This window comes from Grampus griseus (genome assembly GCF_964374135.1).
Source record: "Grampus griseus genome assembly, chromosome: 13".
Lineage (NCBI taxonomy): Eukaryota > Metazoa > Chordata > Mammalia > Artiodactyla > Delphinidae > Grampus > Grampus griseus.
Window position 1 is genome coordinate 68676271 of NC_139007.1, and position 27701 is coordinate 68703971.

At 38.2% G+C, this 27701-nt stretch overlaps 1 protein-coding gene across 4 annotated transcripts in view; it reads left to right on the top strand.

Moving 5' to 3' along the window:
* The window catches only part of UTRN (utrophin), a gene marked incomplete at its 3' end in the record, with an annotated part of 496004 nt that overhangs the window by 359643 nt on the left and 108660 nt on the right, over window positions 1-27701 (top strand). For all 4 annotated transcript variants that reach the window (XM_082668645.1, XM_082668646.1, XM_082668647.1 and 1 more), the window contains one exon: window positions 19153-19282. In XM_082668645.1, the coding sequence (XP_082524771.1) occupies window positions 19153-19282 (130 nt within the window). The remainder of the gene's footprint in view (window positions 1-19152; window positions 19283-27701) is intronic.

The following is a 27701-nucleotide window of genomic DNA, read 5'->3' on the forward strand; positions in this document are numbered from 1 at the left end:
GATTGGTACATGTGGGTGTGGGAACATATAGATGTTCTCTTTCTATTGTCTCTGTTTTCTCAGTGAAATAAGATGAAAGGTCAACAACTGAATATAATAAGAAGAGGGAAGAAGATGTGGACATCTGAGGAGAGGGGAGGTAGAAAATGTAGTGTAAAAGTGGGTGCATCAATAAACTAGGAAATATACCAAGACCGCAGGGCAGCGTAACAGGCCGACCTGGAGTCAGTGCTCATGAACTTAAGGTGAGAACAGCCAGTGTGAATGTTTTTCTTCATCCATGTTTAGTTGCTCCAGTGAAGGTGAGGAATTAATTGGAGAGCTGAACTGGAACAAGCAAATGTGATGGAGTAAGAGAGGGGCCAGGGAGTTACAGAAATACAAGGGAGTTGTATAATGGGTGCTCGTGGGATTGAGGCTGGCTAAGGGGAGATGTGAGGATATGGGAGATGTGAGGGGCAGTAAAGCAGTGTTCAAAGTCAGCGCTTCGGGGGGCTGAAGAATTGTTCAAATTGGGAAACTGGGAGCACGTTCTATAAAGAAAACAGGTGGTGGTCAGAGAAGGGACGCTAAAGTCGAATTTATGGAGGGGTGCATTTATGGTTTATGACAACATCCAGTGTCTTTTTGCTAAAATGAGCTGTGCGAGTTGGGTGGAGAATAAGGTCTTAGAGGAGAGCAGGTTGAGGAGCTGAGAGGCTGGGTAGTGGAAGGATTGTCTGTGTGGATAATAAAATCACCAGGACCATGAGAGAGAGCCAGATGTCAAAATGATGATGAAAGAAGGAAGGGTAATGGTGATATAGTTTAGAATTCTAATATAAAGATGATGTTTTCATATTCCATTAATCCTTTGAGTCTTAAAACTACTCAAAATCCCCTTGGTTGGGGATGGAGGAGGGGAGTAGTGTAAGTTGGATATAGATTGTCCCTGCTTTCTAGATTTCTTGGCGCCTCGTTCTAGACTTTCTCAGGTTACTTCTTTATCACAATAGCTATCATTTAGCACATTGTGCATGATCCAGACTACCGTTGAGGGATTTTTCTTATCAGTAAGTCAAGAGTTTCCATTTAACAGTCTGTACTTCTTTAACTTTCTGAGTTATGTATTAGATGATTTATAGGAATAGCCCAGATTTTCTGAGTATGTGTTCTCACTCACTGTTATATCCTCACTGGCAATAGTCCTTTGTAGAGGTTTGTGTTGATTCTAGATTCTAGAACATATTTTATCATAGTCTGCCTTCCAATTTATCAATGATCCAAAACTATAAGTGTTCTTAATGTTATATATTATTAACGTTTGTCGAAAGCTTCATATTTAACTCTGAGAACTAAGCAGGCTAAGATGCTAGGAGATATAAATTATGGAATAGTGTTCAGAGTAAGTTTGTGGAGACGTGTGTTAGTTTCCTAAGGCCACCATAATAAAGCTCATAAACAGGTGGTTCAAACAACAGAAATTTATTTTCTCATAATTCTGGAGGCTAGAAGTTTGAAATCAAGATGTAAGCAGAGCTGGTTTCCTATAAGGGCCCTCTCCTTGGCTTGTAGATGGCCGTCTTCTCCCTGAGTCTTCACACGGTGAAGTCTTAAAACTGCTCAAAATACCCTCTTTTTATTAGGACCCCAGTCATATCGGATTAGGGCCCACCCTAATGAATGTCCTCCTTTTAACTTGATTACCTCTTGAAAAACCCTATCTCCAAATACAGTCACATTCTGTCATAAGTAACCTTTCCCAACTGCCAAGAGTAATGTTTCTAATTGCTATAAATTATTACAAGGAGGGCAAATCACTATAGTTAGTACAATCAATCAGGGTAATATTTAAAGATGTGACACCTACCTGTAGTAGTTTACCTTTCTTACTGAACTTTGCCAGCTATAGGCATTGTATAGTCTAACTGTAGTGGAACCTCAGCCTTGCTCATGTTCTAACCTAATTCTCTAATTTATCCTCAATCTTTTCTTAAAATCAAAATCCATTTGGGTGTACATGTGGTAGCTCTATGTTTCAGGCAAGATTTTTCTTTCCCATGTCCTTAGAGATATCTTTTCCCCTGGTCTTCTGATTTTTTTTATCAGGGAAAATCTTACGTGTGTCTGTGTGTGTGCAAATGAGTGTGTACAACTTAGAATTGTCAATTATTAGGATTGAAAGGAACCCAAGAAATAATTCAGTCCAATCCCCTTACTTATAGTGGAAGCAAATGAGAGGCATATGATTTAATGATATCTGAGTTTTCCTTCCTCCTTCCTTCACTTCCAGCAAATACTTATCATTTACTTAGTGTCTGGCAGTTTCTAAGACACCAGAAGGACACAGGTACAGAAAACAGACACAGTCCCTGTCCGCATGGAGCTTCCAGTCAGGGAGAGCCTATGTTTGTAGCTCTCAAACTTACAGTTCCTGTGTCTTCTCTGTGCTATGAGGAATCGTTGCCAACAAGGTTTGTGGCTGAGCTGTGAACTGCACATTGCTGTCCCAAATCTCTGGTTGTCTGCCTAACCACCCATTTCTCTAATCCCCTACTTTGGTCCCTTGGTTATAATTCAGGCATGTTTTCAGTTCGTGTGCACATTTATTACCAATCTTTTTTCCTTAAGGGATTGTAGAATTCTCTTCAATTATAACATTATGTTGTAGCTTTAAACAGAACATAAAATAATTTTAAACTAATTTTTTCACAGATATGTTTAGCATTAAATGTAGCATTTAGTCTTTTTCTTTTCATTTTTTCTTTTATTACAAACTTTGTAATTTTTTTCTGACTTCTTGGTATTTAAGTCTCTGTCACAATAAATTTTAAAAAATCTTTTTAACTTCAAAGAACGCTTGCCTTATGACTTCAAAGTATATACGTAGTTAGAACAATCAAAATCAACCCTTAAGTGGTTTGATACTGATATTAGGCAAGATATTTTGTTCTCTAAAATTTTCCCATAGAAAGAGGGGACCTTGTATTTGATTTCAAACTCATTCTCTCATTTTACAGGTGGCTATCTGACTTACTTTATTTTGAACCACACACTACTGTTTAAGGAAGTTGAATTAATTTGACATAATCTCTCCAAGCTCAATTAGAATATCTTGAGATTACTAGATGGATTTCTTTTTAAATACGAGGCAAAGAAGTTTAACTCTGATTTGTTAATTATTCCAGGAGATATGATCACATAAATGCAAGTCTTGAATATCGTTGTACACAAGTCTTGTAAAGATCAATTTAGAAAGAGATACCATATGTTCTTCTGCTATGGACAAGACAAATACACATCTGCCAGATACATCTGAAAACCACCTGTGCTGATGTTACACTTAATTAACACTTAAGTTTTACATTAAAATTTTCAGTGATGTTGTTATATACAAACTAAAAAACAAGTCTATGTCTCAGAAGCTTAGGTGGATGTGGGGTTACTACATGCTGGACAACTGTTAGGCGACTCAAAAGTCGCTTCCAGTGATATCAAAATCTGTTGTCAAGGAGTCATATGAAGAAAATAATTATAAGTAGATATCTGACTACTTAACGCATATCCTCAGCAGTGTTTGTTTTCAAGTTCACTGAAAACTTTTCTTTGGCTCTTCTCACTTGGATAGTGGTGTATTATTCTCTATTCTAGGCACCTTATGTTGGCCTTGTCTGTACAGAGTGATTGAACCTAGCACATGGGCTTAGGTAGATCTGATTTCAATTCCCACCCCGCCTCCACACACTAGCCCTATAAACTAGGTGTTGGGGCATATTCTCCAATCTCTGCTATCCTGTTTCTGACCATCACTATGTATAAACCACTTAGCAGAGTACAAATAGTAAGTGTTCAATAAGCAATAGCTATTTGGGGTTATTCTTTAAACTAGGACTTATTTTATAGTATATTTTAAATTTTAGTTGCTCTGTGTCTGCATTTTGTATTTTTCCTTAGATTCACTATGTTTGGGCACTATAAGTTTTGACATCATAACATACACTTATTGTGTTAGCCTATTGGTGCCTTAAAAAAACTTAAGACTCCTCAAATAATTGGATGAAGCCATTGAAGCAACAATATTTTTGAGAATTTATATGGGATAAGATATGAGCCTAGAGACTGGAAGGTGATTTATTTCTTGTTCTTAATAAAAGAAAACAGCTTATCATGGAAAGGCCAAACCCATGAGACACTTCTGCATGCACTGCCTTTAGTTAACTTATTAATGGCTAATAGGCAAATTATATATGTTTAACCATGAATCTAATTACCTTGAAAGGCAATATTTGAGTGTTTATAAGTAAAAGAACACAAATAGTATATATTATCTTACATTTGCATCTCTTTACCCTGGATCCAGTCTGCTTGCACCATCTGCAGATGGTTAAGAGACTCTGGTATCTCAGATATCGGTGTTCAGTCACCTCAGATACAAAGGGGTTGGTTTATGGGAACTCATATATTCTCAAAGTTTTCTGAGTCCCACATATATTTCTATACTCTAGTCCTTTATATGTACATCAGTGATTTAATGACACTTTTCACAACCTTTCTTTGATAATGGCAGTGCAAGTCACTTCATCATCCATCCATCCGTCCACCCCCACTATTCATGGAATGACGTATATGTTGCATTGATGCTGAATATACAGAGGGCAATAAGGCACAGCCTCCACTCCAGTGACGTATTTTAGTCATTCCTATACCTAAACGCTCTATGCTTGTGACTCTATCTAGAAGGAATATTATATATTTAAATGTTTAGGTGATGGCTCTGAGACTTCAAGGTCAGAGGTACTGTAAGGTCATACTTCAAAGCACCTCATCTGCTCAAACACCTAAGAATTATAGATAAAATGTAAAAAACAGAAAATCAAGCATGGCAAAATTGGGCTCCAAAATACAACAAACATTCCATAGACCAGAAACAAATCAGAAAAGCTAAGTAGTTAGTAGGGTTGATGCTTCTTGAAAAATGTAGCAGTCCTAGGCAATGAGCACGCAGAAAGCCCCACAGCAAAGGCTCAGCTCAAAAATCCACCTCATACAGTGAAGTGGGTGACTCACGGATTGGCATCTTTCCCTTCTGTTATGTAAATGTTCCAGGAACTGATATTATGAAACATCAATATGTTTTGGACCCTTAATTAAATACCTCTACTTTCTTGGATGTTTAAACCAGTGACTCAGAACATTAATAGATTTTCAGCAACAACCATAATGAATACTTTGTTCAATGTTTTAACAACCCATCACATAGGCAGACTTGTTAAAACATAATCATAATCATAAGTCAAAGTGCCTTGAGGGTTGTTTGGCGTGAGACCTGGTCCACAGTAAATACTCAGTAAATGGTGGCTAATCTCATCTCACATAATTGCTGAGAATTTGTCTTGAAGTTTTGATCATTTTTGTTTTGTTTAAAACTGTCTAGGCTATATGGGTTGTTTTAATTAAACAAAACCATATTAATGTGTGCTATTTACTGTCCAGCAAAACTAGCCCCCCCATTACAATCTAGGGTCAACCTGTTAAATTAAACAGGAATCACATTCCAAACTTTTTAGGTATCTGGTAAACAACACAATCATATTTTTTTTTCTCACGTAGGTACAAATTTCATCCCGTCAAATGTCAAAATAAATTACTACTTTAAAATATATAATATTTCTAATGACTTCTAGAATAAATTGATAGTTGAATTTTCCCACTTAATGACTTAAATTTGTAGTATCATTTAAAAAGTGTTTTGGAAAGTGAGGTCACTTATATGTAGCTTCACTTTCAAAAGTGTGAGATTATCATTCAATCAACGATTACTTAGAAAGCACCTATAATGCATGTAGCGTTCATTTGTAATGTTATGAATTTACTTGTCAGATACTTGTACATTGGATAAAATTGCAGATTCAGTTTTTGCTATTCAATTTGCACTTCATTTTCATAACAATGTACCTATTAACTTAGGTAGGAGCAGTTATCAGAGCTCTAACACCCTTTCTGCTGTATAATACATGTTTGATTTTAGAAAAGGAAATCACCAAGAATAATTGAAAGTGTATGATTCAGGTACAATATCTTAGGGGCTTTTCCATTCCTTCAGGGCTATTCTGTCCTTTGCTTTAAATTAAACCCAATTTAATTCCTATATTCAAACCTCATTATATAAGAATCAGGACATTTGGGCCTTAAACTGAATTGCCAAGATACATTTGCAAGCTTACTCATTAGAATAACATTGTCTTTAAAACAGCAACACTCCACCATTAAATTTAGTTTCTGTGTGTGTGTGTGTGTGTGTGTGTATGTGTGTGTGTGTGTGTGTGTTTTCTCCCTACTAAAGTAATCTGACACTCTGTCTGCAAACCTGAAATTTCAGTGTCTTGCTGTGTTATGAAATTACCTAATGAAAAATTGGCCTTCTTCTAAAATTGATTAAATTATTTCCCAAGTTCCCCTTCAGCCTCTGCCACCTATGTTGACTGCCTTCTTACTAAAAAGCAGAGCCCCCTAAGGTCTGTTAGCAAAGTCTGTGTGAAGACCTGAAACAGCAGTTCTCTATGTGAGCCTGCACCTACCTGCCACACCTCATTCAGTTAACTGCATTTGTCTCCCAAGCCTGATGTGGGTAACTGGAACCTCACCCCAAAGGGTCATAGAATATCCGAGTTTAGAGGGAGAGGCAAGGCATCCTAATAATTGTTGGTCCCTAGTGGTGAAATTAAAGAGTAGACAACAGATATAGGCAAGTAGAGGTCTGTAAAACCAAGCAATACAGCCCCTTGCTAATGAACTGCCTCTGGACATATTTAGCCCAGAGACAGTTTCATTTATCTAATAGTTCATTTATTCATTCAGGAAACTTTTGAGTTGCACCTGATGTTTGCTACATACTTTCCTAGGGGCTGAGCATACATCAGTTCCTAAGATTGTTTTTGTTGTCACAGATTTCACCATCTAATGGCAGAGACAGGCTCGAAAACAAGTGACTAAAGTAGATATCAAAAGCACTGTAATGTGAGTATGAACACACAGCCAGGGAGACACAGATAAATCATGATTGTTTGTACTTGGGAAGGTTAGAAAAGCTCCATAGTGCAAGTATGTAGCCTTCTAGCTGGGAAGAGACCTTGGGATAAGAATTGACTAAAGAGTGTTATCAAAACTCCTGGAGGGGGCTTCCCTGGTGGCGCAGTGGTTGAGAGCCCGCCTGCCGATGCAGGGAACACGGGTTCGTGCCCCGGTCCGGGAGGATCCCACATGCCGCGGAGCGGCTGGGCCTGTGAGCCATGGCCGCTGAGCCTTCGCCTCCGGAGCCTGTGCTCCGCAATGGGAGAGGCCACAACAGTGAGAGGCCCGCGTACCGCAAAAACTCCTGGAGGGAAAATACTCCAAATTAGCCATGGCGTGACTTGGAGTATGCAGTAGAGCAAGAGATGTTTCTTCCCTCCCTCTTTGTTTATATGTAGAACAAGGCTGAAAGAGAAAGAAAATACAAGTTCAGGAGCTAATACAGTGCCTGATGATAGTAAACACTGAATATATTTGCTAGATGAAGGAATACATTTGTGTGTGCACATATTTTTTAAAGTGTAGGGAAGAATACCATTTTATTACTGTGAGAAGCTAGAGGATTTCTATCTTAGTTTTAGCATTCATACTTAGTATTCTGATTCAGGCATCATTTTTTATGTCAATGGGGTGGAACCAAAATGAATTTATATATTAAATGTTCATTCAGGGGCATTAACCAAAACTTTTAAAACACTATGGAGATTTAAAAAATTTTGTCTGCATACCAATGAAAAGTAAGCCTGTTTTCTTTCCCTTTTTACATGTAGCTTTATTAGTGCTATCAAATTTAACGACTCTGCTGCCCTTTTTTGCTGTCATACTGTAATGACTTCAGATCTGTATATGCTGATTTAGCCTTACAGGCAAGTTGGGAAAAAAAGTAAATTACATTCTGACATATTCCCCTTATGTTTGTATCATTTTTTTTTTCTGCTTGCATTCTCCAATAATCAGATAAGTGCCTTTTTGAAACCAGAAGCTAAGAAATTCTGCCGTACCAGCAATACCTATTTGTTACAGTTCAGATGCCTTGCATAATGGGTGTGCGTCCCATGCAGTCACGATCACACAAGGTTCTGTTCTTTGAAGGGCCCTGCACTTGATTTAATGCTCTACTGCCGCCATCTTGAAATTCTTAGTAATATTTGGACAAGGGGCCCTGCAATTTCACTTTGCACAGCGTTCTGCAAATTATATAGCCAGAGCTGCTTGCATCAAAAAGAAAAACATTAGTATATGTTTTGACATACATAAAGCAACACTTTTACAATAGCAAAAGCCTCTTAAAACTTACTGCAAGCATCTCTTTTCTCCTCAAGTAAGTAAGCTGTCCTGAGTCCCCACTCTGAGTTATATGTCCCTCATTGTAACTTGTCATGTCTCTGTTTGTTGATGTTGGCTGAGTTGTGACCATTATTTGTCCTCCCTTTCCTGTTGACTCACTAAGTGTACTTCTGCTCTGTCTTTTTACCTGACTTCTGGGATACTGCTCCATCCCAATTTTCTTCTCACCTCACTGGTAGCTCCTTCTCGGTTTCCTTTGTTAGTTCCTCCTTCTTTCCTCAGCCTCCTGAAATTGGGATGCCTCAGGGGTCAGGCCATGCCAAATTCTCTATATTGTACTTATTCCTTCCTGAACTCATCTGACCTCCTGATGAGTTTTACATGTCATCTAAATGTCAATCACTCCCAAATTTATATGTTTACATACCATCTCCACCTGGGAATCTCCAGCTTAGTATACGTCTGAACTAAATTCCTGAACCTGCCCCTCAAAACTTGTTCTCCCCAGTCTCTCTCATTTCAACTGATAGAATCCTATTCTGATTGCTGGGTAAAAGATAATCACCTTCACTCTTGTCTTTCTCGCGTATTCAGTCTGTTAGGAAATCTTGTTGGTTCTACATTCAGAACATAGAATTTGAATCTGTCTACCTCTTACCAGATGTTCAGAGCTACAATTACATCTCTGTTATTCTCGGCACAACAGCCAGAGTGTTCCTATTCAGATAAATCAGAAGCCTGTACTGACTTCCTGTGTAATTCAGAATAGAGGTTACAGTTCTCACAAGGGTCTGCAAAACCTACATCATGTGACCTACCTCCCACTGACACCTTGCTCATCTTATTCTTACTATTTTCTCTCTTATATGCTGGTTTCAGCCACACTGTGCCTTCAGTCACAGTACCATGCTGTCTTCTATGCCTGGAATGCTCTTTCCCTGGTATCCACATGGATGACTATCCATTGCTTTCAAATGTTTGCTCTGTGATACCTTCCTAGTGAAGCCTACCTAGACTTCTCTACTTGAATTGTAATTCCCATCCCAGTACTCCTAAGCTCTCTTATTTTCTTCTGCTGTTCTCTTTCTTCCATAGCATTTATCATCATCTAAGATAATTATTTTCTATCGTATCTTTGTCTACTTCTGGCATTCTAGATGCTCAGTTAATATTTGTTGAACATTGAGTGAATGAAATATACCCAGAAATAACAGGTCCTTTCGTATGAATGTTCCTTTTTCCTCTTTGTCTCTCTATAATCCTTTTTTATTTGTACGAAAACATATTACATTTTGAAAATATTTCTACTTTTAAATAGCTGAATCTTTAATAAAGATAATAGCTGGCAGAAATGTAAGCAACAATCTTTCCCCAAGAGCTAGAAATAACGTACTTGAAGTTGTAAGAAAATTTATCAACACCATTATACTTTATGCCTTAATATTGTAGTCAGGTAAGAGGTTACCCAAGAGGTTACCTTTTTCCTGTCTTAATACTGCCTAAATTATTCAAAACTAGAGTTGGAAGGATTTTTTTATGGGGGAAAAGAATTGGCATATTTTTTATTGTTGAGGTAGGTTTTAAAATATAGCTTATTATTTTACCCTCTTGTGCTGAGTATCACCAGATTCTCCCAGTGTTTGAGATTCCCTCTTGTGTCTAAATTTGACACCTTAAAAGCTAGATGAGTTAAGATCCCTAACAAACCTAGGGAGTGACTTAAACATATGGAGTCTCTCATTTATTAACTACGTTGTCATGTATTACATTTATAAATAAATCTAACTTCAGAGAGGTCATTGAAGTAAAACATAATGCAAGAGTTTTATGATTGTTATAAAAAGCATGCTTCTAAAACACATTTGTAATTCTTAATAATGCTGTTCTTTAAAAGTAGTAACTTGTTCAATTATAAATGAACTTGATTCCATTTGGCATTCTTTTCTTAAAAGCATAATTTTTAATTGTGAACATAATTTATTACAGATTTTATAAAATAAAGAGCAAAATATTAGCCATAATTTTACCACTCTAAAACATCCATTTTCATTTTGGGTTATTTTCTTTTTGCATATTCACCTTTCACACAGTTTTAATAGGGTACATAGTTTTTTTCCTGTCTTTTCCACTTAGATACATGTCATATCTATTTCTTCATGTTGCTATGCAGTCATTTTCACAATAATTTTTCAAGGTTATTTAATGATCCCTAGTGTAACTATATTGTAGTGAACCTAAATATTTTCTAGGTGTTAGATGTTTAAGTTGCTTTCATTTTTTTTAATCATAAGTAATGTTATAATGAAAACTTTTGTGTTTGTAGCTCTTTTTGGATCACTTTCTTAGGACATAATCCCAAAGGCGAAATTCTTGTTTCACACAATATGAACATAGTAATGATTCTTGGTATATTGCCAATTTACTTTCCCAAATGATTGAACCAGTTTTCTGCTTCCACCAACGCATGAAAGTAAAGTTTCACTGCAACCTTGCTTACGATTTCTCATTTTTGTCCCTTTTTCCTGTGGACCTTGTATTGTTAGCATTAAAATGCCAGTATTCCATGTCAGCATGGGAGTTTAGAAAACAGTTTTAGGATGCCCAGTTTAAGTTCTCTCCCAAAAAGAAGAAAGAGGGAAAACGGGTGGCTGTGTTTGATTTAGTTGTGCCTAGAAGGATTGGAAAAAAGTCCACTGTTTGTTGGACTGATCAGTTGAAGAAATTTGATATTTATACCAAATTACTGTGAGTGATGTAATCTGGCTAACCATTTTTGCCACCACAGAGGTTTACATTGACGTTTTATTCTGGAACAAAGTGGTTCACGAAAAGACACTACATTTATTTGTTTGCCTTCTAAGAATCTGAAGTGACTTAATAGTCTTACAACACAGTTTTATGCTTACCAAACATTTTGACTTAATCTTGGAGGACCGCATAATTCTGCTTTGCTCATAATTAAATAATTTACCCCTTAGAAAAGTTAAATTCAATTGTTCCTGCTAATGGAGGTTTGGGTACTGGTTTTGTTCATCCAAAGCTGTAGATAAAACAGCTAGAACTTTCCCCCACAAATAACAGTGAATAAAGTCCGAGGAAAGAAACTCGGTCTCGGAGAAGAGCTGAGACTGATGGTAAGACTTTTGATTAGCATCATTTTTGTAGTAACTAGTTATTCTACAGCACTGAATAGTTTCAAGGTATGTTTGCATTCAGTATCTCACCTGTGAAGTTAGTAGAATGATTTTGTTATTAACCTGCAGAGAAGTTACGGGACAAATTCAAGGGCTTGTGGTGGGTAAAGGTGTGCCTAGATGGTGTGCACTGGACTGTTGACACAAGGCTGTTGGCTGCAAATCTCTATCTGGTTTTACTACACCACAAAACACTTTTTAAAAATGCCTCCTGATTCTTTCATACACAAATTCATTGAGTTTCTACTCTGTCCTCTGGGACATAGATGTGAACCTTCAGAACATTCTGGTGTAGAAGTCAGGTCTGCAAAGAAGTCAGGACAGAAATGCATGGTGAACGCTCCAGCAAAGTGGATGCCAAGCGCTGTAGTGGCAAAGAAGAAAGTGGGCTGGCTCTGCTGGGCAGGCGATGCTTATACTGATGGTGAGTTTGGTATTAGAGCTGGGTCCCTAAAGGGTCAGGGAGGGTGACCCTTGTGGATCTCTTTGACTTTGACCGGTGAGGATCAGTGAGATTGCTAAGAAAGCCCACAGATATTATGTCTTGAGAAATAACTTTTTCTGTGAAGAGCTCTAAGGAGATGACTGCTTTCCTCCCCCACTGCTCTGCTTTTTATTTCTGCAGACCAACTTTGTATGCGCTACTCCCATTTCCCAGGAGTTTCCCTTCCTTGAATCCCACACTTTCTTTCATGTCAGTTTACTCATTTCTTTATTCATTCACCCAACAGACATACCGAATGCGGAGACTAAATAATGAGAAGGAGCCAGTCTTTGGAGATGTGAAGCAAAAGCTTTCTGGATTGCAAAGGCCACGAGGCAGGAAAAGCTTGACATATTCTAGGAAAAGAAATAAAGACTTTGAGACTGGAAATTAGGGTGTATTAGTAGTTGAGGTTCAGAGAGTAGGGAAGCTCTGGATCTTGGTAGGAAGTTGAGAATTTTTTCTAAGTGCAGCAGGAAGCCATTGGAGGGTTTTTAGCAGAAGAGCAAAAAGATCTAATTTAACAAAAAGATCATATAATTTTAATATGATCTAGAAAGTTTAAAGAAAAGTGCATCCCACTGACCTTTGCCACTTGATGTACAGACAATGCGGATAATGGCTTTAGATTAAAGAGAGGAGAGGGGACAGTTGTGATTTAAAGAAGAGGGGATGACACCGGGATTTAGTGCACACCCACGTGTTGGTCGTTCTTCTCCCCCTATCTCAGTCCAGTGTGACAGGTTTCCAGCTGAGGACAGAGGGGACGGCAGGGATTCCCCCGCTCCCTCCAGGTTCTCTCAGACCCTGTGTTCATGCTAAGGGACTTGCAGGATCCTGTGCGTCTCCATGTCAGTGCTGCGAGGAGCAGCCAGTCGTCCTGCTGTCTCCTTGGCAGCAATTCAGCCGTCACAGTGAGCGACGTCACGTTCATGATGCAGATGAAGGGGAGCTGATTGACTTGTAAGACTTTCTTACTTAAGCCATGCCGGTCACTTCTTTATACCGCCTCATCCCTTAATCCCCTGCCTTCCCGTGAACTAATAGCGGGTGGGGAGAAATGTTCCCCGACCGTTCAGGAGGATCATTGAGAATCTCCCTTTAGGCATTTGAAGTTGACTAAGAAGCAGTTTACTCTGCTGCCTGGCACTCATGGGAAATCAGGAGCCACTGAAGGGAAGTGGAGGAAAGGCGGGCTCTGCTGAAGGGCTTGTTGGGTTCCTAGAAACGATTGAGAATGAGAACTCTGTGATTTTACTAGTTAAATTCTGATATGCACATCAGGTCTTCATCAGTCTGACATTCCGGGGCTTCATTTCATTTAAATGAGCATGCAGGGCTTCCCTGGTGGCGCAGTGGTTCAGAGTCCACCTGCCGATGCGGGGGACATGGGTTCGTGCCCCGGTCCGGGAGGATCCCACATGCCGCAGAGCGGCTGGGCCCGTGAGCCATGGCCACTGAGCCTGTGCGTCCGGAGCCTGCGCATCCAGAGCCTGTGCTCCGCAACAGGAGAGGCCACAACAGTGAGAGGCCCGCGTACCGCCAAAAAAGAAAAGGAGCATGCAGAAGCTACCTAATAGGGAAAACAATGAGGGACTAAATTACCTTACCTGTTATTCTGTTTTCTTGAATTGCTCTTCCCCTAATTACCTTTAATCTGATTCCAAGTTCTTTTTCAAAACACACTTTACACATTTTTGAGAGGGTTGCTTGCTGTCCCCTCCACCTCCCTCCCTCCTCTGTGTGTTTCCTCAGTGCCCTATTTATACGGCTCTCAAAGACGGGTGGCATTACCACGTTCTCACTAGCACTATTCTCTCTCTTTATAAGTTCCTTAAGAGTTCGAATCATAGGCTTATTAATTGCTGTCTTCTCTTGTGCCTGGCGTATTTCTTTATAGACTGTATGGATTTAATATGAGTTTTGAAGTTCTTATTTTGGTGGAAACGTTTGTTGGAAAATTCTATTATACACTCTCATGCCACCTTGGGATGGCACGGAAGTCGAATATTATGGCCATGGGACAGTCATTGTTCCCTCCATTTATTATTCTTAACTCTTAAGGTAGCTGAGTCTCTGTCCCTTTATATTAAACACCTTAGAGCACGCAACTTTTAAAATACAATTTTCAATTTTATTTTTTGAAATTATTCTGTATCTGTTTCTTGTTACAGCTGATCGTGGGTCTTTTAGGCCCAAGCTTCATTTATGTGTGTTTGTCTGGGAGGGGCATTAGGATCTTTCCACCTATGTAGTAGAATAGAAAGTGCATAAGCTTTGTGACAGGTTGCCACACGGAGAACTTTTAGATTGATGGCCAAGCTTGAGTCAGCAAGGTAGCCAGATATCTGCTGTATGAAGAAGTATGTGGTTACCAGGTACCTCTCCTAACAACCATAAAGCGTTTTTTCCCCTCTGACTTTCATGATATAAAATATTTTTACAGAAGTAGTTACCCTTGTCATCCACTCATTCAGCTCTGACAGTGCCAGCCTGCTAAGCCTGGCAAACACTTCCGTCAGGACCTTTGCAATTATAGCTCCCTTTGCCTGGACATGCTCTTTTGCCACCCTCCCTCTTATGGCTGGCTCCCTCACTTCATTCAGATCTTTCTTCAAAGATCACTGTTTTGAGATGCCTTCATGAGAACTTATCTAAAATATTACTAAGTCCATGGGGCAATATTACCCACCCAACCCTCCCTTTCCCACGTATCCTGTGTGGCCGATTGCTAAAATAATGAAACTTGCTCTCTATGTCCAAAACTCCATGCAAAGGGACATTGTGGTTCCCTTCATCAAGAGATGAACTATATTTTTCCATTCTCTTGAATCTGTGCTGGCCTTATGACTTGCTTCAAATGATGGAATGTGATGGAAGTGATGTGCAGATTCTAGAGCTGTGCTGTCTAATACAGGAACCCTTGCCACATGTGACCATTTCTACTTAATCAGTTACAATTAGATAAAATTTAAAATTCAGTTCCTTAGTTGTACCAGTCATATTTCAGGTACATACCAAATAGTCACACACAACTAGTGTTGCCATATTGACCTGCATAGTTGTAGAACATTTCCATCGTTAGATAGGTTTTTTTGGACAGAGCTGTTGTAGAGCTAATGCCTTAAAAGATCTTGCAGTTTTCACTCTGCCCTCTGAGAACACCAATCATCATGTTGAAGAAGCCCAGTCCAGCCTATTGGACAATTTGAGACCATATAGAGGGAAACCGAGGTGCTCTAGCTAATAGCCAGCAGTAATTTCCAGACATGTGAGTGAGACCATCTTGGACTTCTATTCCCATTCAAGTCACAGATGATTACAGCCTTAGGAGTAATCCCCCATGGCAGTGGCAGAAGAGCTGGTCAAATTGCCAGGCCACAGAATCATGGAAAATAAATTGTCGTTGTTTTAAGCCAATATGTTTTAAATGGATTTGACACAATAGTAATAACAGTTACCACCTTCAATCTAATGACTGCATTCATTTTGAAACTATGCCCTATGCAGTTACTTCATGAATTAGGATATGGAAAAACGAGGGAAGATGAAGTATCACCCCTTTCAGTGAGATCAGTTCCTTGTTTAGGGAGAGAAAAGGATATTTGCTATTAATAAAATAATGACCCACAGCAAACTGAAATACTTAGTACTTACTAGCTGAATTAGATGATAGGAGAAAATTAACTTTGCATCAAAAATTATTTACCAGTAATTTTCAAACTAGTTCAAATAATCCAGAGCTAACTGGAATCCAATAATTATTCCATTTTAGGATAATCAGATTTGGGGGACTTTGGTATATTTTGCTTGCTTATAATTTAAAATCATAAATAGTATTTAATTCTGAAAGCATGTCTTCTTTTATTCACTGTTCGTCAAGCGTTTATTGAGTACTTTCTGTATATGTCTAGACAGGCACTGAGAATTTTGAATGATTAAGAGGTGAGCCTCCCCTGGAAGAACTGACAGTATAATGGAAGGGACACAGGCATGGTCTCAAAATATATTAGGATGAGCTATGTTAAAGAAATAGGATGTGCTCTGGGAACACTGAGGTGGGAACATACTAAATATACAAGATGAGCTTTTACCTTGCAGGTGAGGGGGGATAGAGGTTAGTAAATAAACAGAGTGCCTAGAGGACATTTTTGGGAAAAAGAGCAGAATTATTTTATTTTAATAACTTTATTGAGATATTATTCACATAACATGAAATTCACTATATTAAAGTGATCAGTCCAGGGGCTTTTAGTATATTCAGAGTTGTACCACCATCATCACTATCTATGATAGTTTTGGAACATTTTCATTACCCCCCAGAGAAGCCTGACCCATGAGCATGTACCCATTCTTCCCTCAACCTCCCATCCCTGAGCAGTCACCAATCTACTTTCTGTCTCTAGACACTCACCTATTTGGACATTTCATAGTAGTGGGTTTTTGTGTGTGGCTTCTTTCACTTAGCATAATGTTTTCAAGATTCAACCATGTTGTAACATGTATCACTATTTCATTCATTTTTGTTGCTGAGTAAGATCCCATTGTGTGGATATACAACATTTTGTTTATCCATTCACCAGTTGATAGTGACTTTTTTTTTTTTGGCCGCACCGTGTGGCATGCGGGATCTTAGTTCCCTGATCAGGGATGGAACCCATGCCCCCAGCAACGGAAGCGTGGAGTCTTAACCACTGGACCACCAGGGAAGTCCCCATTGACCAGCTGATGGATGTGTTTGGGTTGTGTCCACATTTTGGCTGTTATGAATAATATTGCTATGAACATTCATGTACAAGTTTTTATGTGAACATATGCTTTTAGTTCTCTTAGGTATATACCTAAGAGTGGTATTGCTGGGTAATGTGATAACTATGTTTAACATTTTGAGGCATTTCCAAATTGTTTTTCAAAGTGGATGCACCATTTTAAGCATTCCAACAACGGTGTATGAAGGTTCCAACTTCTTCACATCCTTGCCAATACTCGTTATTGCCTGAGAACAGAATTGTTTTGAATGAAAATATGAAGTCACTAAAATAGAAAAAATTCCAATTAGATCATGTTATACTCATTTAAGACCGCCCAAATATAAGTCATGTGATATTAGAACCTAAATCTGAATGACACTTTGTAGCTCTGTGTACAAAACAACTCTGTTGGAGTCTAATTATCTTATCATTAATGTTCACCAGGTGGTTAGGAAATGCTGATTTTCTTTTATATCTAATTGAGAGGTAAAGGACAGTGAAATGATTATATGTGTAGTGCTGTTGAAAGTTAAACCCATTTCTGACATGCAATTAAATATAATTGAAATAGAACAAATTGAATAACAAAATTAAATTTGCAAAGTAGAGTATGAACAGATATTAAATGTATGCTGTCCTCTGCGATATTTGGGTGGTGAGTTGGCATTAGAGCTCGAGCCCCATATTTTTACTTCCTCTGCGTAGTTCCCACCTGCCCACACTTGCCTCCTCTACTTCCCTACCTCAGCGTCTCCAAGGAGTTTAGGAGACATTCCCCCGCCAACACGCTGTGCAGAGAGGATTGTTTTATGAAGCGCTGGGGTTCAGTGTGGTCAGGAAGGAAAATAGGTTCTCCAGACCTGTGGGGCTTTCTCTCAGACTCAGACTTTTTTTGTGGCCATGCCACGTGGCATGCAGGATCTTAGTTCCCTGACCAGGGTTCGAACCCGTGACCCCTGCAGTGGACACTCTGAGTTCCAGTCAGTGGACCGCTGGGGAAGTCCCCAGACTTGTTTTTTAATGACTGTCAGAGACCTGACAATGATACTATAAACAAACAAAAATATATGTCTGACAGCCCCCATCACCACCGTCTTGTCCAGCTCTTCAGTGACTTTGCAGCACCCAGTATTTGTTAAGTCTCAGGTGCGCAGGACACAGTCACTGTCATGCCATTTCTCTCTACTCCTTGCCTGCTCTTCTCATCCCTCCCCACCTGTGATGGTCTCTTTCAACTTCATTACCAGTGTTTTTCTGTTGTTCAGTTTTAGTTTTTTTATGTAAGATTATTCTGATATTTCTAGAAATTAAAAATTTTTGCTTTTTATTTACTGTGGAAGATGAGATATAGCCTCCAAATACCCCGTCATCCCAACATATATCAAATGCTGTTAAAAAAGTACTTATGCTCAGAAGGACTTTGTTGATTCTAAAATACTATCAGAGTGTAATATTTTAGAAAATGAAAAGTTGAGTTTTCATAATGCATTGCCGAGGAACTGTATTAAAAGCAAAATATTAGAGCCAGTAGGTGTTTATGTACATAATTTAAGAGGTAACAATATTAAGAGCAATTCTGATTTAGCTACAGTATTAAAATAGCACATGAGAAAGTCTTCATTTACTCTTACCTTGCAGTAGTCACTAGACGAGTTTTGTTGTTTTTAAACCCTAGTCAATTAAGTCTTAATCACCAAACATTTTATAGGAGCAGAGGTGAAAGTTTGACCCTACTTAAAACCACAGAAGTACTAAAGACAAACTATTCTGAGACTTATAGATTTGCATGAAAAAGTCACAAGGGGAGAACTGTAATTGCCTCAGCATGAGAGATGGAATATATTTTAAGATAATTGGAGACTGTCTTTTAAGTGTTCTCTTTGGTTTAGTTTTGATTTCATGTACTTTAATTTGTTTCTATCTCTTAATTTTTTTCTTAATATATTCCAAAGAATGTAAAACACTTCTGAGGATCTCATTACTACTTGTGAAATCGCCTCTAGCTCTACCACTGGATGTAATTTTTTTGGTCAGTCTTATAAGAAAAAAGTATCTTAGATTTAGCAGTCTGACGGTAGTGATAACCCTAAAAGTACATTTTGTGTAAGATCAAATATACTGTAGCAATTTCCCTCAGGTGAATATTGTAAATTTTGGAGGTTCTGATGTTTTTTTTCCATATAAGTTCTACAGGAATCATCTTTTTGCTTTTATTCATGTTTCATCATTCATACGTGTAAAATTTACATTTTTACTGCTAACCTCGCTAACATGCTGGTGATGAGACATTCCCTTGACAAATGTGATCAGAAGTGGTCTTACTGAAGATGTTCCATGACTTGAACACATTAGGTTACAAATTCAACTTTTGCTTCTCTTTGCAAAGGCACTGAGACGTGAGTTAAAGGAGAAAGAGTATTCTGTCCTGAATGCTATAGACCAAGCTCGAGTTTTCCTGGCTGATCAACCAATTGAGGCCCCTGAAGAACCAAGAAGAAACCTACAATCAAAAACAGGTGAGACTGATTTCTTTCTACATCATAAAAACACATGTGAGGAGAACAAAACACCAGAATCGACAAGAGAATTTTCTTACAGCATATCAGGACCTGATATTTTAAAATGTCTTACAGAATTTCAGGATCTAGTATTAAAATTTTTCTTCTAAGTATTACTTTAGTCAAATATGTCATTTTGAACAAATATTTAGATTCTTAAATTAAAAAGTAAAATGGCTGTATACTTCAGTATCATTACTTTAAAGGGGAATTAACTGCAGAAAAATACTTGGTTAAAAAGCATAGTGTAACTAAAAATAATTTCTTTAAGAAATAAAAATTTATATTTCTTATATTTAAACTACATGATAAATAATTGTAAGTAGAAGAATGATATTTAAAATACAAGAGTAAACATAAATTATTTAAATATCTAGAAGGTAAGATTATTTAACTTCTCTTTTTCAAGATTACTTTTTAAAATAAGACACCAAAGCCCCTTTCTTTTACAAGCAGACAACAGAATTTCTTTAATTTAAACATAACAACCTATAATATTTATGTACTTTGGCTTAAAGCTGAAACAGTATCTACCTTACTAGCAGATAGCAATAAATCACATGGTAGATTTAAGAGATGAATTTGGAGGCCAACATATATCTTTATTTTGATTTTTCACTTATGGCATAAAAGCATTCTGATGCATTTTAAAAAATAAACATGCCATTCAAAATATTTTCTCATCATTCACTTTCCATAGTAAAACCAGACCTGAAAGACTACCTCATGCTATGTCCAGCAGTGTAATTCATGAGCATTTATTACTTGTAAGGGAAGTATGGTTGGAAAATGCTTTGACTGTAGCTGGAACTGGATCAGACATTTGGAAAGTAGCCGTTTTCCTCCTCAGCCTTTCTCAGGGAAGCTCTACTTCAATCGGAGTCAATTTCCCATCAGGATCATGATTTTCTTGACCCTTTGTGTGTGTGTGTGTGTGTGTGTATACAGAGACACAGCATACTTATCATCTCTTCCAGCGTTGGTTTTTATTTTCTGCTGGCAGTATCACTGTTTTTCTAGTCAGCCTTCGGGGGACCTAAGTCACTGTTGAGTCTCCGCCTCTCTCAGTCTGCAAATCACTCATGATTGTTACTTCTATCTTTGGAGACTTATGCCTCCTGAATTATACATGTATTATATACACACACGGACATACGTATGCACACAACATGCACACAGCTACACAGTAGGTTGTTGAATGACTTGTACGCTGAGCACACTCGGGTGTGGGTAGGAGGTCATTAGCTGGGACAGGATCACTGGAAGCAGCAGCCCAGAGAGAGGGGCAGAACGGCTGTGTGTCAGGGGAAGTCAGCAGAGCTGGGGGCAGGGGAGGTGGGGGCAGGGGCTGTGCCTGGACAGGGGGTAGGAGTGAGGGACTTGTACGCGCTGTCTGGTGCAGATTACAAGGCCCTGGAAAGTTGGACAGAGCATTTCGACTTAAATACAGCAAGAAAAAGGCGCTATTTCACTGGGGTTTTTTTCTTTTAAGCTTGGAAGAAAAATAAGAAGTTCACTTGTCTCGCCTTATCCAATTTAAAGTCTACTTTAAATCTGCTTGTCTCATGTCCTTGCTTTTCAGAGAATAGAGGAAACGTAAGCTATTTCATAGCAGTAAAAAAGTGTTATATCACTAGAGTTTCACTTTGCTATAAATTTTCTTCCTTAGTGGTTAGTCAGTTTAAGGGGTAAAAACATATGGCTTTTGAGTCCTTATTTTGCTGTTACATCAGGACATTTTTAAGACCTATTTTCACATACTATATTTGTGAGGCAAGAAAAAACGTCACGTCAGTTTAACTTTATGATTTTTTTGTTTTGGAGTGTTTTTTGTTTGTTTGTTTTTTTACAATTAGCCATTTTCACACTTTCTCCTTTCCTGATATTATTTTGTGTAATGTTGGCTGACTTTAGCTGTTGTTGAAAGTAAATAAAAGAAAATTATCCGTAATAGCTTTTATACTTTGTTGTTTACCATGACTTACGAACAACTGCTATCAGTAATAGTGTTTGAACATTAGTTATCTTGCGTGATGCTACTCAAAGTACTCAATGTTGGAGGGACTAGAGCAGGGAGAAATTGTGTAATGATTTTTTGGTTCTGTTTAATAAGCATTTATTGAGTATGCTATGCGTAATGTGCCGAAGGACACACCAGGGTGAATCCATCTTTGTTTTTAAGTAACTGTTCCAGAAAATACTTCTTGCCATGATTTTTCTCTCCCAAAGCCTTTTCTCCTGGCTCCTTTTTTTTTCTGTTATCAATTATCTGATAGTGTCATATGTGTATATATGCATTTTATGATAGCTTATGGAGTTTTATTTTATTACTGCATAGCACAGGATGAGTTGCTCTCAGGCATCTTTTAATTGATAAATGCTGTTGAAAACAAGCAAACTAATTATTGCAACCAAGTGATCAGTTGCTGACAAAGAATTTTATCAGGTATGCTCTGCTAGATATTTTCTTTTTTCCCCCCAGTTTTATTGAGATATAATTGACATAATATTGTACAAGTTTAAGGTGTACAACATAATAATTTGATATTTGTATATATTGTGAAATGATCACCACAGTAAGTCTAGTTAACATCTATCACCTCACATAATTACAATTTTTTTCCCTTGTGATGAGAACTTTTAAGATCTACTCTCCTAGCAACTTTCAAGTATGTATATTTTAAACATTTAAAAATCATTACTAATATTAACTGCCCTATTTCAGCCCCTTACCATCTTTTGCTAGGACTTTTCAGTACTTTTTTTTTTTTTTTTGGCCGCTCCGTGTGACTCGTGGGGTCTTAGTTCCCTGACTAATGATTGAACTCACGCCCTTGGCAGTGAAAGTGTGGAGTCCTAACCACTGGACCGTCAGGGAATTCCCTCAGTACTTTTGTGTGTGTGTGTGTGTACATCTTTTTAAATTTAATTTAATTTTATTTTTTTATACAGCAGGTTATTAGTTATCCATTTTACAATCCCAATCCCAATCTCCCAATTCATCCCCCCGACTTTCCCCCCTTGGTGTCCATACGTTTGTTCTCTACATCTGTGTCTCTATTTCTGCCCTGCAAACCGGTTCATCTGTACCATCTTTTTAGATTCCACATATAGGCGTTAATATACGATATTTGTTTTTCTCTTTCTGACTTACTTCACTCTGTATGACAGTCTCTAGATCCATCCACGTCTCTACAAATGACCCAATTTCATTCCTTGTTATGGCTGAGTAATATTCCATTGCATATATGTGCCACATCTTCTTTATCCATGCATCTGTCGATGGACATTTATGTTGCTTCGCAGTACTTTCTTAATTGGTGTCCCTGCATCAACATAAATAGATGCTACAGTGATACATCTAAAACACAAAACTGGCATCTGAAAACCACGGGTAGTCACTGAAATGGGATCTGAGCTCCTTTACCTGCCATACAAGGCTGCACAGTGCTTTGGCCTCAGCTTTCCAGTGCGGCAGCATCTCATGCTTCTCTCTGCTCCAAACTAATGTCCGTTTGACACCCACCAGCTTCTCGTGATGTTCTGCAGGTAATGGTCTTCTTAACTTTATTCTGTTGTCTTTTCTGGTTTTTTTCTGCCCATAGGTCCCTCCTACCTGATCTCCAACTCCTTCCTCCTTTGCCTGCCCAGCCCCTGCTCATTCTGTCCCACTCACTGCAGGCTTTGTTTCTTCCTGGACCGATTCCTCTCCCAGCTCTCCTCCTTGCCTCCCTGGTACCCTGTCATCTTTCTGACTATATTATTAATTTCTGTATCTGAAGCTCAGCCCTGCCCTTGCTTACTGACCTTTCTCAGTTACTGAGAATCTGAAAGAATGTGAACAATTATCTGAGCAGCCAAGATAGATATTATGTAGAAAATATAGTGAAGATCTTATTAGCTCTTAGAAAAACCACCCTCTCCGAGGTATTAACTCTTACTTTAGATACTGTTGTAAGTAGTTTAACTTGTTTTCCAGTGAATTATGGGTATGTAGCAAGATGGAAATGACAGGACACGGGAGAAGGATGACAGTGAGAAATGACTTCAAGAAGTCTGACAGCAATGAGGAGAAAGAAAATTATAAAAAGGATACTTGGAGATTCTAAAATAAAACAGAATAGTCTTTGGGGCCTTTTACAATAAAAGAAAAGCTGAAGCTATGAATTGTGGTTTGTTTATTTTTGAAGACAGAATATAATTCAGTTAAGAGAAGGCGTAGGAGTTTATACTATATTTTAGTGAATTCCCTTCCAAAATGGCAACCGTAAAAAAAAAAAAAAAATCAGGTTAAATGAATAAATGTAGCTGTCTGGACCACTCAGCTACCCAGAATTACTCACTCTGCTTATAAATGGTTATTAAGTCAGTATAATTTTTAATCGGACTAAAATTACCTGAATCATTACAGAAATTTTACAAAGTTCACAACTTTGTCAGTAGTTCCCTTATCTTGAGTGATATGGAACTTCTTAATTGGATTTCAGTTGTGTCACGTCAGTGTATAATATTTCCTCTTGGGCTTCCCTGGTGGCGCAGTTGTTGAGAGTCCGCCTGCCGATGCAGGGGACACGGGTTCGTGCCCCGGTCCGGGAAGATCCCACATGCCGCGGAGCAGCTAGGCCCATGAGCCATGGCCACTGAGCCTGCGCGTCCGGAGCCTGTGCTCCTCAACGGGAGAGGCCACAACAGTGAGAGGCCCGCGTACCGCAAAAAAAAAAAATTTTCCTCTTAGTGAAGTTGAATTGTTTCTCATTTGATTTTAACCACGTGGTTTATATCTGTTAAGAAGTAGAATAGTGGAACAACAAATGTCTCATCATTATTCACGTTGTTCTTTGTATTTGTACTTCTCAAACCACTTTTGTGTTCTCCTATCTCAATGAGTTGAGCAGATCATACAGTGTGCCTTTTTAAAAAAAATTTAAATAAAAATACAAAGGCTAAGAAAATATTGTGGTGCCGACCAAGGTTATCAGCTAATGTAGGGTAGATCAAGGGACAGAGCACTAAGCTTCTATGGTGGTGACTCTCCTTAACCCCTGGTTTTGTGGCTGGCTTTCAACTCATCCCTTCATTTTTATCTCCTCTCTCTTTCTCTCTGCTCACTGGCCACTGACCTCCTAGCTCCTTCTTGACTTTCAGTGTCTAGAGCCTCTTAACCCTGCACAAATGTTTCTTGGCTTCTTCCTTGTTCACCCAACCTCCCTGCTGTTCTCAGTCCCAGATTTGAATTCCTTTGAAAACCACACAGCTGCATAGTGAAAGTAGATGTGCAAGACAGCCCGAACACGTCTTGAGGTAGTCAGGGAATACATGTGCCTTCTCACATGTTCGTTACCTGCAGCTTAGGTTAAAAGTCAAAATTGCACGGGGGAGTTAGAGCTTTATGTCTACGTCCCCCTCTCTACTACACACACAGATGCAGGCAGGTGTGTATGCAGATGTGCATGCACACACACATTTTATGAGTTGAGGCTATGGTATCGATTACTAAATTAACACTTTAATAAGACATTTCACCTCTAACAGTGTTTAGAAAATTATACAAATCATTGTATATGTGGGTATAGAAAAGCTATTTTCCTCTGCTCAGGTTTTAATTTTAAGACAAAAAAAGATTGCATTTTTTTGTTCATAAATTTCCTCTTGAGTCTTCTTTAAAATTTATTCCAGTCAAGGCATTACTATTACTACAACTATTATTTTACTGCAGACTGTCTGAACATTATTTCTTTTTCAGCCTGGTGAAGTTACTTAATTTATTTTGTTTCATTTAAATGACAGAGGAAAAATAAAGCAGCTATCGCTTTAGTGTGTTCATAGTTGTGTGTAGTGTCTATAGTTGTGTATGTGTATTGTTTATTCATACACAGCTTTTTATGGTTGTATACGATTGTACCTGTGATTAATGGCTAATAATAAACATTTCAGATAAAAAAGTATGTATGGATTAGTGTTCTTCCTCTTTGATCTTTGACAGCTGTGTGTGTATTTAGTAGTAGTTAATATTTTAACTCAGAATATACTGTTTTCTTTTAATTATTAAATGCTTCATAATATTTTAGAAAGCCAGGTAGTATTTTTCACCTATGTGAAACCTCATATATTTTATGATACAACAAAGAAGTGATAAATGACATTTTTCAGTCTACTATGTCAGTCCATTTTGTGGCAGTATTAGCAAACTTGTGCAAATAAAACTTCATGATCATTAAATGAGTGAAAAGGTGAAATTATCATAGACTTTAGAAATTACTTTTATATTGATTCTCAGTATAACGTAAGGTTACATAAAAAAGATGGCAATAATTATTTCCTTGCATCTCATAAAATGAGGCCAAATTACACATAACCTAACCTAAGTAATTAGGTAGTAAAACTCATGGGTGTTTTTCCCCAGGGCATTTTTTGTTTTCCTAATAACTGCTTTATTAATTAGAACCCCATTCATTGTAAATGACAGACAGCCAGCTTCCGTAAGTGTAGGCACATGGGCGAATGTATTGGCGCCCATAGCCAAATTACAGTGAGGGCAAGGACACAGCTGGCCACAGGAATCTAAATGGCAGTCAGAGACTTTCTCCATGTCTTCCTTTCTGCCTCTCTCCACAAGTTTTCATTTTCTTCGCTTTCCTATGACCTTATACCTCACAACCACATACCAGGGAGGGAAAACCCTTCTTTAGATCCAGCACATTCCAAAAGAGAGCAACAACTCACTCAGCTTGAGTAACATGGAGCTCAGGGTCTTCTGGGATTGGCAGACCCCCTTTATAAGCATCATGTTAGATGGAGGAGGAATCAATGCCCAAAAAGGAAGGGAGAAGAGAGAAATGTTAGTCAACATAGATGTTCACAACAAATCAACATTTATCAGGGTCCTACAGTGTTCCAGGCACCGTTTCCTTTAATTCTCATAACAACTCTTTGAGTTATGAGTACTGTTACCACCCATTTGACAGATGAAGAAACTGAGACTTTGAGATGTTTGGATGCCTACTGTCACCCATGTGACAGAGCTGAAACACCAACTCAGGCTTGTCACAACCCTTGATGCCCTGAACCATCATAGCATACTATCTTAACTACCCCAATAATCAAAAAACTTCTAGATAATCAGTAAAAATAAGATTTTGCTTTCTATATTCTTCTACTTATAAAACTTCCATGCAGTAATTAATGTGCTTTTCCCTTCATTCTTACTTTTCCTCTTCTGAAATATTAGGCCGCTTAATAGAATGACATACCAGTTCACTGATTTCCTAGCACCAAGGGAGAAGGTGTTTAGGCAATATTAGACTTTGTCTTTTTAATTTTCATAAAAATACTTGAAGGAATAATAATTGCTTTCAGGCCTATAGACCAAGGCAATAATTTAATTAGCTTCGTAAGTCCAAATCAGATTAGTAAAGTTATAATGCATGAAAAGACACAGAAAAATATGTTACTTTCATTTCCAGTGTTAACTACAGAGATCCAGTGTGATCCTTCCCATTTTAAGGCTCCATAATGTATGAATGGATGTAATGAATCCAGTCTTCAACTTTCCTAAAATATAATGAGCCGGCTGAGTAAGCGTATTGATTGGATAAAAATTTCAAAAACTTGTTTGCATGCTAATGAATACCATCATAGTGAAATTCAATTTAAATAAATCAACATTCTTGATGAAGAATTATATGATAATAAAAGTTAGTTTGATGGACACAGCATTTTAAATTAATTGTTTACCATCTGTTATGGTCTCTAATCACCATTACAGCCATCCATAAATCACATGTGCCTCGTAAGAGAAGATGACAATAATTTACATGTATGTATTTTATTGAAATCAACATCTGGAGTGTCACTCTGATTTAAACATAAAGCACAGGAGGAGACTAAACGCTTTCAGTGTGATGTGTTCCTCTTTTCCTGTTGTTACTTTTCCTCTTGAGAGCTGGAGTCTTCACGAGTGAATTGGAGGGTTTGCTATCTTTTAAAAAGTATAATCCTAGCCAAGGCATAAATTCTCCACTTTAAACTTCTCACTTATTTTGGCAGTACATAAACCTAAGACATGCCTAACTTCTTTCATAAGAATGGCTAAGCTTGAATAGAAAGCCCAGGACTTCTTTTTTTTTTTTTTTTTTTTTGTGGTACGCGGGCCTCTCACTGTTGTGGCCTCTCTCGTTGCGGAGCACAGGCTCTGGACGCGCAGGCTCAGCGGCCATGGCTCACGGGCACAGCCGCTCCGCGGCATGTGGGACCTTCCCGGACCGGGGCACGAACCCGTGTCCCCTGCATCGGCAGGCGGACTCTCAACCACTGCGCCACCAGGGAAGCCCCCAGGACTTCTTTTGTACGTTGATGGATCATTAGCGGCTATGTTCCT